We start from the raw sequence: 13,229 nt of genomic DNA on the forward strand, positions 1-13,229 counted from the left end.
ATTTCTGGGAGATAGCTGGGCTACCGCTGGATGGATGATTTCCTGGCCATTTGACGATAAAAATGATGAAGAACTCGACATGGGAAGACACGGATTGGGGACGTCGTTTTCTGTATCATTTCAGCGTCGAGCACGAGATGGATGGAATCGACCAGCTCAAATAAAAACGAGGTGATCCATATGTCGTCAGAATTAAGATAGGCATCGGTTCTGTAGCAGCGTGCCCATGTCCAGCTCGGACTCGGTCTCCTTCCCATCATCCACTCCAATCAATCCGGCGGCCACGCACCTGACCTTCTTGTTGCTTGTGTGTTTGCCGCTCTGAAACTGAAACTTTCCTGAACTACTTACTGCTCGTAATCTGGCAAAACTACTCGTAATCTCGACGATTTTTGGCCGGCTTTCCGCCGGCCCGGGGAAGAAAAGAAAAACCTGGAGTGTGTTTTGCTGTTGCTGGCAACATCGTCGTGGTTGGATGTGGCGATCGCTGTCACCGGCGAGTACTACGATGCACATCGTTGTACATTCTTAACACCACTCTACGTTTTGTACAGGAACGATGACATAAAACCGGCCGTGCAGGTCACGAGTTACTCATATCTTACTTCACTTTTTCTTTCTTCTCTTCGCGGAGCATACCTCTGCTTTCACTTAAAATCATTGAAGAAAGGAATTACTCTATCAAATTGAAAACATCAATTTTACATTGATCACACGGTGGATGGTGGTATGGACTACCATGCCCGACTTTCTGATATTTAGGCAGTATTCCTAGCTGCACAAATTGATGGATTGGATTCATGATTACAAACAATATAGTGATGAATCACGATAAACTATAAAAATTTAAATCACTTTAATTTAACTTTCTTACTTCATATATAGCCTGGATCTAGTTATCAAACAGGATCTTAGGGTCCGATTTAGTTAGGATTGCCAAATAAAAATCGATCGGTTTGCTACCTGGATTCGTTTCAGTTTACATGGCTTAACCAGGAAGAAGAGAACAACAAAAGCGGCAACAAGACGAAACGAAAACGGAGTAAAAGAAAAAGAAACGAAAAAACCAGTAAACTAGGAAGAGAAAGAGAGGGAGAGAGAAAAGCCCGCGAAGGGATAGAGAGAGAGAGAGAAAGCGCGGGGGCGCGAAGCGCAACGACAGCAACAGCAAGCGGCGCACCCATCACCCACCCCTCCTCTCCTCTCCTCTCCGATCCCCAAATCCCTCGCGCCACCGCCCCCATGGATCACCACCACCTGCCGCCGCCGCCGCCGCGGTCGCCGATGGAGAACTCCGCCTCCTCCAAGCCCCCAACCCCGGCATCCACCCCGTCCTCCCGCCTCGCCTCAGCGCCCTCCTCCCGCCTCTCGTCCGCGCCGCCGCACCCCTCCCCGTCGTCCTCCGCGCCCACGCCGGCCTCGCGGACCGTCTACAGCGACCGCTTCATCCCCAGCCGCGCCGGATCCAACCTCGCGCTCTTCGACCTCGCCCCGTCGCCGTCCCACGACGCCGCCGCCGCGGTGGTCTCCCCCGGTGCGCCGCCCTCCGGATCTACGCCGGCCTCGTCGCCCTACTGCGCCCTCCTCCGCGCCGCGCTCTTCGGCCCCACCACGCCCGACCGGGTCGCGTCCTCGGCGTCCGCGTGCTCCTCCTCCTCCTCGGCCGGGGCGTCGCCGGTGGGGTCACCAGCCACCGGCAACATATTCAGGTTCAAGGCGGAGGTGCCCCGGAGTGCTAAGCGCGCTCTTTTCTCCGACGAGGGCGACGAGGGCGTGCTGTTCCCCGGCGTGTTCACCACCAGGGGCACCGGCCCCAGGAAGATACCTAGGTCGCCCTATAAGGTGATTTCTTGATTTCTTCGTATGCTTTCTCAGGTGTCCTCTATTGCTTCTTGATTGGTCTTCTGATGCTTCTTTGAATTGAGAAAAGATTGTTGTTTATTATTCGTCCGCTCTGTACCAAGAATCTCTGTTGTTTGTCATGCATAAAGAGTCGGATTTGAGGTTTATTACACAAAATATTCGGTCATACAGGAGTTTTCCCGCTGTTGCTTTTAGGTGCTGGATGCTCCCGCATTGCAGGATGACTTCTACCTGAACCTTGTGGATTGGTCTTCGCATAATGTCCTTGCAGTTGGATTAGGGAATTGTGTATACTTATGGAATGCATGCAGCAGCAAGGTGAGCAAACCTTGGTCATGGATGCAATTTTCCTTTTGGTGTTCTTGAAGGAGGGGGTTTGTAAAGAAGTTTATTGCTTTGCAGGTCACTAAGCTATGCGATTTGGGAGCGGATGACAATGTTTGCTCTGTGGGTTGGGCGCAGCGTGGCACTCACCTTGCTGTAGGGACGAACCAAGGCAAAGTTCAGGTTAGGCGTCATGCTCTCATCTGAAATGATCGGATAGCATGTTCATAATTCACCAAAATTTGGGATGATGCTTCAAGCTATTCTTTAACAAAAAGATCAATGTAAACAAGTGCATTCACGAAAATCTGAAGATTTTTGGGATACTATCATCACTTAATTTTATGGGTTGGTGTATTATAAGTCTTCTCACTTAATTCTAGACATGACTAGTTTACAATAGATAAATTGGAGTTTTATGGCTAAACTTTAACAGTCCTCATTTTTTTTACAATAGATGAATTTGGTACGTGCATTTATCGATTTGCAAATCTGATGTATTGCTCGATGATTAATCCTATTGAGCTCTGGTGTTGGTACGCAAATTTATTGTCTAATTGTGATCTTGAATTTTTATCTTATTTAGGTGTGGGATGCCACTCGTTGCAAGAGAATAAGAACCATGGAAAGCCATCACATGCGAGTAGGTGCTCTTGCATGGAATTCTTCACTGCTTTCTTCAGGCAGTCGTGACAAGAGCATCCTTCACCATGATATACGTGCCCAGGACGATTATATTAGTAAACTTGCTGGGCATAAATCTGAGGTGATATATCCTTGACAATCCATATGATATGCCATGTTTTATTCATCATTATGATTTTGCAATATGTCTAATGCTTGAATTATTCTAGTGATACTCCCTTTTGATATCGTATAATATGCATCTTATGTTTTCAAACACCTTTCAGGTTTGTGGGCTCAAGTGGTCATATGATAACCGTCAGCTTGCATCTGGTGGTAATGACAACAGAGTAAGATGCGCGTCCATGAATTGTTTCTTGAATGGGTCATTGGCATAACGTGAAGTTCAAGATCACATTTTCTTATGCCCATATTAATGTATCTCTTTTCCAGCTTTTTGTATGGAATCAACATTCAGTACACCCAGTATTAAAGTATTCTGAGCACACAGCAGCTGTCAAAGCTATTGCCTGGTCACCTCATCTACATGGGCTTCTTGCATCTGGTGGAGGAACTGCAGATAGATGCATACGATTTTGGAATACAACCACAAATATGCACTTAAATTGTGTGGACACAGGCAGTCAGGTATTTTGTTACACATCTAATTTCTTAATGACTCTGCAGTCCATGTTTATCGTTCTGAACTGTAGTAATCTCTTGTTTATTTATAGTACCTTATATTAAATATTGTGGTATGTGAAACAAAACACGTTAACTCTCTCAATCTATGAATGCTAAAGTTGAACACTTCGGTTGTATCAATAATTAGTGTCCTGAGAAATCAGAAATATGTAGAACCCCCAGGCTGAGCTCTATCTTCATATACTAAAGTTTTACCCTTTTTTTTTTCATATCTGAAACCTTCACAGAAATATCATGTCATCAAGACAGTAGATGCTTATAAAGAATTGATAAAGTTGTAGAGTTAAGCATATTGTTTGTTGGTATATAATGAGGATGCTAAATGAATCTTGAACAGGTGTGTAATCTTGTATGGTCAAAGAATGTTAATGAGCTTGTGAGCACACATGGATATTCTCAGAATCAGATAATTGTTTGGCGATATCCAACAATGTCAAAGGTATGGTACAAGCTTATTCTTAACTCGGTTACACCTTACCTTTTTCTTGTATTAATTGTGCTTAACTTCTCCTTTTGTAGCTCGCCACACTGACAGGTCATACATATAGAGTATTATATTTAGCCATCTCCCCAGATGGACAGGTGAAATTACCTCCTGAATGATTGTGGTTTACTGAATTCTGATTATTGTACCTATAATTTTTTGGCATCACTGTCTTTTTCACAATTACAGACTATAGTAACTGGCGCTGGTGATGAAACACTCCGGTTTTGGAATGTCTTTCCGTCTCCGAAGTCCCAGGTACTTTCTTTCCTATACTACTTTAAGCGAACTTTTACAGTTTTTGCCTTCCAAAAGGGTAAAGATCTAACAGTTCTCAATAAAAGTACCAGTGTAAAAGGTATTTAAAACAGTTCTCAATAAAAGTACCAGTGTAAAAGGTATTTAAGTATTGGTATAAGTCCTTAGGTGGGAAGGATAAAAGATAAATTTGCTAGTAGAGAGAAAAGGGCAAAAGTGTCCCTAATTAAAATCAGTATCTCATCGGTACTTAGTAGTTACGGTAGGTCATTTATGTGATTTGCGAGGTTTTCTGTATTTACATTTTTGTTCCCAATAACACCGTAAAAACTTCTTCGTAAATTCTCTTTTATATCGTTTGAATTTTTTTTATTTGCAAGAACATGAACAGTTAAAATACCACCCTTGTTCGGGTCAATTTTATCATTTACATACTATCCCCAAAACACGTGAACTCTAGTTAAATTTTCACTGATTGATGAACGTGAAGACAAGCAGAATTGCATTGATCTTAGTGGCCATGATCACATGTACTTGTATCTTACATCCACTTAATAGTATCGGTACATACAAAAGAATTGTGCACTACATAAATAAGAACTGAATTATGTAGATAAGTGTAGTCAATACGTGTCAATTGCACAATCTTCTACTGCAATAATCTTAAGAATATGTGAATTCTGTAAAAATGACAACAATACATGAATATGTACTGGAGATTACTCTTTTTCAGCGTACAACGAATCGATTGACTCAATTAATGGAATGGAATATTTACTTTTTGTACTAAACAATACCGACTATATAGAATAAAGTATTTGATTGATGCACAATTTACTTAATTAATTACTCCACTGCCATCAATTATAATAATTTTATTCCGTGCTTGCCCCTATCTAGATCAATGGTCCATAATGATCCACCTCTCAATACCTCTATGTACCTCACAGACACCGTAGAAGGTCTCACTACTTTCTACAGTTTTTTTTTACAATTACCCCTGACATTTCCTGATATTATGGAATGGTTCAAACAATGATATTAGCATAGTTGGTAAAAATTTTATGTGATATTTTGTAATATATTTCCATAACAAAGCATGGATATTTTGCTAGTTTATATAAATATGATTACCTTGTGTATAAAATTTCACATATTGTATAGCTTCTAATAATGCTTTGATCCCTCTTTCAATTTCAGAGTTCTGACAGCCTAAGTAGCATTGGGGCCACATCATTTGTTAGGAGCTACATCCGGTGACACTGAAATGTAGTAATGTAATAACACTGGGCTTATAACACTATTGCAGCACCAGTGTTGATGAGCATCAACATCATTCCATTTGTACCACTTGCTTCACCAGTTCATGAACCATCAAAGCTAGCCGAATTTTAGAGATAGCAGGATGCAGAATGGTGAAACTGGCTCGAAGACCTGGTAGTGGCTCATTTGCTGAACGTTGTACATATTTATTCATTGGCCTAGTAGGAGTGCAGATGATAAAATATTTGTTTCGCGGAAACACTGACCATCCGCATTATGTCATTGATAAGTTCACGGCCTCCTGCTTTTGTTCCTGTTGAGTCAACTTGGAGCTGCAGCTCTTGTATGTACCATGCTAGGGCTGAACATATTCAGAACACTGGCCAACTCATGATGCTTACTACATCCAAGTTATGGTAGGGAGTTGGAAATTTTCTGGTGCATTGTTCTGCCCAGCTGGTGTTGTTTCTTGCACAGTTGTACTTCGCTGGTGCCATGTTTCAGGTTGACGTAATTCATTCGTATGCATGGGCACTTTTTTGGGGTGGATTGTGTCAACTAGCTTATGATGATCCTATCGCAATTAGTTTATGGATCTCACCTTTTTTTTTCTCGTTCCTCCCACATCACTAAGAGCTAACATCATGACAGCCAAAATTAAAATTTTGTAGACGTACACATGCAGGATAAACAAGGTGTTTTTCATCTTCTGAAAGAAAGGATGAAACATTAGTACATTACTTGCCACCCAATTTGTGGATACATATTCAATTGAAGAATGAAGCTTTCAGTAAACCATCATCCCTGTAGAACATCAGTGAAGAATGTCTAAGCTGTCCAGATTGCCTGAAGCCTAGCTAGTACAAAAGAATGTTTCACCGTCACACACAGGTTGAAGGCATTGTGAAAACGTATCCTGATGTCCAGAGTTTAAGCATACCATATCCTGTCTTCATCTAAAAAAACAGAAAAAAAAACTCTCTTGTATTGACAGAGAGTCAGAGACTATTCATGCCTTACTGAGATATTTCACCCTGCTTGAGTTAAGATACTAATTATATCAGTATAAGCCTAAGAACTTGAAAGGGTAGTCACAGTAAAATTACTTGAGCAATTAGTCGAAAATGAACCGATTTTTCGGGCACCTGAGTAGCTCGATGCAATCATTATCTCCTCTTGTGATTCGTTGGTGTCTAATTGGTTCTGGTTCAACGTCGTAATCGGGGCAGTACAGCCTCTTGAAAAGGCATAACGAAGATGTGATTTTCTGATTAGCTGCTGGTAGGTCCTCGCGATGAACACCCATATCTGAGGTTAGCAAAATGTACTTGCAAGTTGGAACACAGTTCACAACTAACAATATTCCGCCACCTTTTAAAGGTGCGTTGGATTGGGCCAACAGAGAACCACTCCAGCAAGTTTCAATCACCAACTACTCTTTGATTTCTCTTCTTTTTTCTCCTAGAAGCGTTTAGCTACTCTCTCTTGCTCCATGAAATGCCCAAAAGCTCCAAATATACTTGCAGTGCGTTAGCATATACTCTCTGTCTTCGATGCTATTAACTTTCGCACAATGACCACTCTCATAAATAATACCGTGTTATTAACTTGTGTCTTCAAATAATTATGCACTTATATCCTAAATATAAGCATGAAACTTCATTTCACATTAGGCTAACCATTAAACAATAATTAGTGGTCAAACTTTAAATTGTAAACTCAAGACGGTTAGTTATGTCAAAGCGGATGGATCTTTCTTTTCATTTTCAGATGGTCTCGCTCATGAAGTGGTTAAATATGAACAATCATGCATGTTCAGGATGCGCGTGATGGTTCAGAAACTGTGTAAAATTGCCCTTGGCGATAGGGACTCTGTGCCCTTTCCTTTTCATTTTAACTGCAACCCTCTCTTGTCGAAGTGGTCCTCCATCGAACGTGTGACCCCTTATCTTAGAAACATAAGCAACATATCGTGATTCCTTCTCCATGAAACATGTTTTTCAGCAAACAGTTGCAATCGATCATATCCAGAAGAAAGAGAGAAAGAGAAAGAAAGAAAACACATGCTCTATTTTTTTCAGCAAACAGTGGCTAGCGATCGTATCAGAAACAAAAGGAAGAAAGAAATGTCCATGCGATGAAGACGCAAGCAACAAACAACACAGGAGGAGGCTGCAACTGCAATGATGCAGGCAATCGCCATGAACGGGGAGACAGTTTCAGGAGAAACACTTGCAGTTCTTTCTCTGGGCCGATGGGACAAGGCATCGTCGAGTTGAGGCCCAGAAGAGTCGAAGAGTAGCGTGAAAGCCCGGCAAGAAGATGATCAAGAGAGACAAGAGAAGATTAGGAGATTAGAGAAAGAAAAATGGGTAGATAATGGCTGTAGGTGGACCAACCAACCGATTGGGACCCTTCTACGCCCTCTCCAACCGACGCCTCTCTCACCAACCGAATTATTATTTCTCCACCATTTTTGGTGCTCGATCCTCTCCTCCCCAATCAAAATACTCTCCTTTACTCCAACAAGCATACACTTCCATACAGATGATGCCAAGTTTATACAGATGAAACAAAGCCAGATTAACTGTTGCGAAATATTGGTACAGTACTGGATGCTTTTTTTTTTGTCTAGCAAACGATCTTTTCAGTGAAGTTTGCAGGTTTTGTGAGAGTCCACAGGATGGTGTAATTGTCAAAGCAAGCAAAGAAATCGATCTATGAATGTCATTGGGTCGTTTTTTATATCCAAAACTACGATTGATGAACTTGGAAGTAACCTTGGTTACACTATCAAACAGTTGTTCTACCAAATGGAGGTGAAATTTCAGCACACCAAGAAATATTTCTTGTCACATCCCTCTCTGGCCGTCTCTTCCCTGCTCTCTCTCTCTCTCTCTCTCTCTCTCTTTTCTCACGAACTTTCGCTTTAAAAACTTTGCTTTCCGTAAAGTTTTAGGTCCTACTATCCAATTCTGGAAGACTGTATTAAAAGAAACCTGTAATGCTCCTTTTGTCTTGCACAAATATTTTGCCATGGAATCAAAGTCTACTGCTTTATTCTTTTTTTTTTCCTCACACCCTCTTTCCCTCGTGTATTGTTTCTCTCTTTTGCTGCCTTTCTGATTCCTCTGTTGGAGTGTGTAGAAGCGTACACACTAACTAATCTGTTGCAGCCACCGTTTGTGCCATTTGTTGCCTGACTCGAGTCAAGTGTAAGCAGTAGAACAAAGCAGTTGGACAGTATTATCGGTTTAGGATTTTATTAGCTAAAGCAAGTATAGTGTTGGAATCCGTCGAATTAGCCTGTCAATACACAAAGCATCGCAATGCACAGCCGGTAAATTCCACGAGATTGCGAGACCTGAAACAAACAAAATGAGCCACAGAGAAGCAGCAAACTGTCTGGGCCCGAAGCAGAAATCTGTAGCAGGAATCCATGGACAGATGAGCAATGAGAAGCTCGTAGTAGCTCTTATCAAGAAGCATCAAGCGTTGGGGCCTGTGAGGAGATTGATCGATCGACTGAACATTTTTGCAATGAGGGAGATGAGATTGAGGTGAGATGAGGCCCCCACCGGATTGCATTTCGTACGACGGAGCGACGTGGACGCGAACGTTTTCCAACAAGATTCGATTGCTCGTCGACAGTGACCCGGCCTGGAAAATACAGGGAAAAGCTTGATGTAGCTATCAGCGTGTACGTCGCAGAACTATACAGTACTCATCGTAGAATAAACATTATAGTCAGCTGTATCAAGAATATATTACTCTAGTCCTGAATAATTCTGCTCAATAATCCTCTGAATGGATGTCCTCGTTGCGTTGGAAAAAAAACATGCAATTCGCAGAGGCTCAGTGTTAAGTTTCTTACTATGAAACCTACCCGACCGGATTCATATTCTAAATTTGACAGGAAAATCGTACTTACGGTTAGTTATTCTTTTATTAGTTGATAGCAAGATCTCCGAAAAAAAAGATAACAAGATATCAGTGATGACTTCATTAATCTCAAAATACTAATCTTCGTATGTGGTTATAGGGTCGTGGTGTTAGTTCGTGTATGTGTTTAGGGGTGGAAATAAGTCAAGGCCTATGGGTTCTTTCACAACTTTATTTAATTCTTTAAAATTATAATTTTATTTTTAATTCATTTTAAACCTAACCCTTAAACTTTGTAGACAAAATGGTTAGATCTATTATCACTCCTGTATGTGTTACTGGCGTTTGTACTGTGTGATGGGAAAAAGAGCTGCGGAAATGCTGGTAACTGGGCGTCCGATGCAAGCAAAAAAAAGGGCGAAGCATGGCTGGCTTCCGCACGCTCCCTCTCGCTGTTTATCTCCCTAGCAGTATGCATGCACACGTATGTATTCACGCATTAGCAATTTTAAGAAAAAAATGTTCGAAATTATTCATAATTTAGTGCTATTAAACATTGTGGGGAAATGTTGCACTGTTTCTTTTTTTCAAATTGTTTCATATATTTGTGTTTGATATTTGCGAATTTATCAATGATTCAACAAGTAAAGAGTAAAACCGAATGTTTCAGTCTATAAATTCAATTGTGTTTTGATACAGTGATAAAATATTTTTTCTATTACCGATGAAACATTGAATAGCGATCTTCTTCCGTCTGTAAAGACTAGATATTTCAATCATGGTACCATTATGTTTCAGCGCTTTAACATATTGAAACATTTATCAACATATTCATAAAACACTTTTACACTAGCAGTGGAATTATATATAAAACCGAAAGGGACGATGCGTGGTTGGCTCGTGCAAATTCGCAAGCGGGGCGCGGCAGCGCGTGGGCAGTGCACCGACAGACAGGTTAGCCCGCGCGACAGCTAAGGGGGTGGGCCGTCGGCACGGCGTCGCTGTCGCGGAACTCCGAACCCCCCGCGCCCGCGCGTGGCGCTGGGTTTCCTGCAGCGTAATCCCGTCTCGTAGAACCACCACCACCACCGCGCGCGCGCGCCCCGCCGTGAGCCGAGAGCGAGAGCGAGCCCCCGCCCTGACCGGAACCGTGTCGTCGTTGCCCCCACGCGGGTGGACCAGCGAGCGAAGCCAATCCGGTTGCTGGGTCACGCGGGCAGCTCGCCCAACCACCGGCGCGGCGGCTGCGCGGCCCCTCTCCCACCGTGGGGACCGTGTCGCCCCCAGCCGACGGGAATGGAATATTTTGTACTTGCCGATTCGCCCCGCCCCCGCGCTCGCCTCGGCTGGATCGCGCGACTCACTGGACGGACCCTGCACCACCGCGTTTCTTCTGCATCTCTATCTCTTCTCGATACTACGCACTATGCTATGTACAGTTCCTCCTAGTACTGCTGCCTCCGTCCTAAATTACTTAACCCTAACAAGAACCCGTCATAAATTACTTAATCATTTATAGGTTGTTAGTAGAAATCGATATTAAGAGGAAAACAAAAGACTAGGTCATCTGTTAATGAATGAGGAGTGGACGAAGACGTAAGGATAAAACTCGATGAATTTTAAACGTGAAAAGTTTGATAAGGCACGTAGTACTGTAGATTATATAAAATTATTTAAATTTAGTATAAAATTTAAATTTTAGAAGTAATTGTATTTTGAAACGGATTGAGATCAGTACTAATCTGGACACCTTTCCTGTAGCTTTCCCAAAGACGGTGCCTTTTCCCTGTATGCTGCTACTACTGCTCTGTAGAGTACGTCGGCTGGGACCGGGCTGCACCGCATCTGCGCGCTTTGATTCTGCGTGCACCTCTCAAATTCTGAACGAGATCAATTCATTTGGCAAAAAATTGGCTAAAGAAATTTGAGTTCTCTGATCATTTTTTTAATAGGAAAGATGATTTTGTTGCTCGATCAGTCATGTTTCTCTTACTACAGAAAATGTATGATCTAGTAGCTAGAAAGCTGCTTGGAAAGGCACATGTGTTTTGTTCATTTGTCATTTCTGTCGACAAAAGATAACCTTAAAGTGGAGAAGGTGGTTGTGTTGCTGCACACAATTAAGTACCACTTCTTCCTCTGCTTCTAAACACACGAAAGCCTCTAGTCCACTTCTCATGAAAAGTTCAGTTTTGTGCATGAATTGGTAAGGAGAAAGAAGGAAAAAAAAAGAGAGAGGAGTAATTAACAACCAATACAAGCTAAAGAAACGGGAGGTGCATGGAGCATTGCAGCTGGCTAAACTGGGTCCAGCTTTGAGAGAGAGGTTCGTTAATTAGAACGGCCGGCCATCACAGGCTTTGGGCCTAGCCAAGCATTAATATAGTACTACTCTCTTGTGCAAAACGTGTGGGCGTCCATCGTCAAGCTGTGACCAAAAGTACACGTACAATCCGATCAAATCCCAGACTTTGACTGACCACTGAATCGATCGACTGCATCATCATCAGCCGGCGGCAACGCCGCTAGCTACACCGTCTGCCCACCCGACCATGCTAACCACCTCCATCGTTTACACTTTGGCTATGAACTGTAGCTAAAATTTAAATCTTTGAACTTACTTTTAAAGTTAATCTACATTGGCTTTTAAATCAGCAAGAGTATATATATGAAAGTTTTTCCTACGAATAAATTCTTTTTAACGCTGGTTTGTTTTCCATATCTCTGAGCGGCCAATGACTACTTCGAATTTTTTTATTTTTTAAATTTTTTAATAAATAATTTTATTACTAAACCTCGGAAGAAAATATTTTCACCGGATGAAATAAAAAAATTGACTACTTCTATGTTATGGCAGTACTAGCTAGTTATCTTGGATACAGTTTTATAAAAGCTGGGCCTTCTAGCCTTTTTATCTAAGAAAAATAATTCCTTTGGTTATAGAAAATTTAGGATAGGATTGAGGTGACCTTTTAAAATTTTAACAAAAAAGATTTATTTTCTATGGTCTTTTTTTTGGCAAATTTGCATATATTTTTTCGACTAAGAACTTGAGAAATTATTCATGGTCAGAATTAAAAATTTTGACCAATTTTTTTCTCTGTGTTAAATATTTTTTACTGGATAGAGTGCACGGTGCCAATTTTTTTCTATGTGTTAAAAATTTTGAGAAATTATTCATGGCTCCATTTCGAATTCAAATTGGAAGCGCACGGTGTCATTTTTATTTTCAGTGTTAAACCTGATGAGAATTCACGACAGCTAGGCGTACAAATTAAGACCAAACGTGGAATTAATCCTGGTAGCAGTTGGCAAATCAAGAGAGCACAAGGCTACCCGGGCAACAACCATAACAACTACCAGCTGCTACTGCTGACAATGCAAGCATGAAGCATCTCTTGGATATCCACCTCTAATTTCGTCCTCCTGTACTGCATATGCACTCCTGTAGCTGTAGCTGATACGCCATATATAGGAGAGTACGAAGCTAGTTAATGGCTGGAACAAGGCATATGATCTACCCCTGAAACATGCATGTTGGACAAGCTAGGTAGCATGATCTACGTTAATGCTGACCTGGGAGCTGTATATACGGCACAGATTAATTAATTAACTGATGATCTCATAAAAGCATCAATATATTGCACGATGCAGTGCAGCCTAAGCTATAGTTGATCTGACGAATAAGAGGGAGTTGCTGGACGCTTAATTTGCCAAGACATTAACCAGCAATCGTATGATGGTTGTAGCACTACACTTCATGTTTATTTTGCCCAAACAAAATAATTAAATTAATCAGTATGCATGTATAGTAAAGGGGAAAAAA

The 13,229-nt window shown here is 41.6% G+C and overlaps 1 protein-coding gene across 1 annotated transcript; it reads left to right on the forward strand.

The window, feature by feature from the left end:
- Positions 1-927: 927 nt before the first annotated feature.
- On the forward strand, positions 928-5,780 carry LOC102718068 (protein FIZZY-RELATED 2-like). Its single transcript, XM_006650926.3, has 10 exons — positions 928-1,842; positions 2,059-2,181; positions 2,266-2,370; positions 2,774-2,953; positions 3,099-3,161; positions 3,265-3,459; positions 3,854-3,955; positions 4,036-4,098; positions 4,190-4,258; positions 5,459-5,780. The coding sequence occupies exons 1-10, from the start codon at positions 1,243-1,245 to the stop codon at positions 5,516-5,518; spliced, it is 1,560 nt and encodes a 519-aa protein (XP_006650989.2). The 5' UTR covers positions 928-1,242; the 3' UTR covers positions 5,519-5,780.
- The last annotated feature ends 7,449 nt before the right edge of the window (positions 5,781-13,229 follow it).

The sequence above is a fragment of the Oryza brachyantha genome, chromosome 3, assembly GCF_000231095.2.
Source record: "Oryza brachyantha chromosome 3, ObraRS2, whole genome shotgun sequence".
In the NCBI taxonomy this organism is placed as follows: domain Eukaryota; kingdom Viridiplantae; phylum Streptophyta; class Magnoliopsida; order Poales; family Poaceae; genus Oryza; species Oryza brachyantha.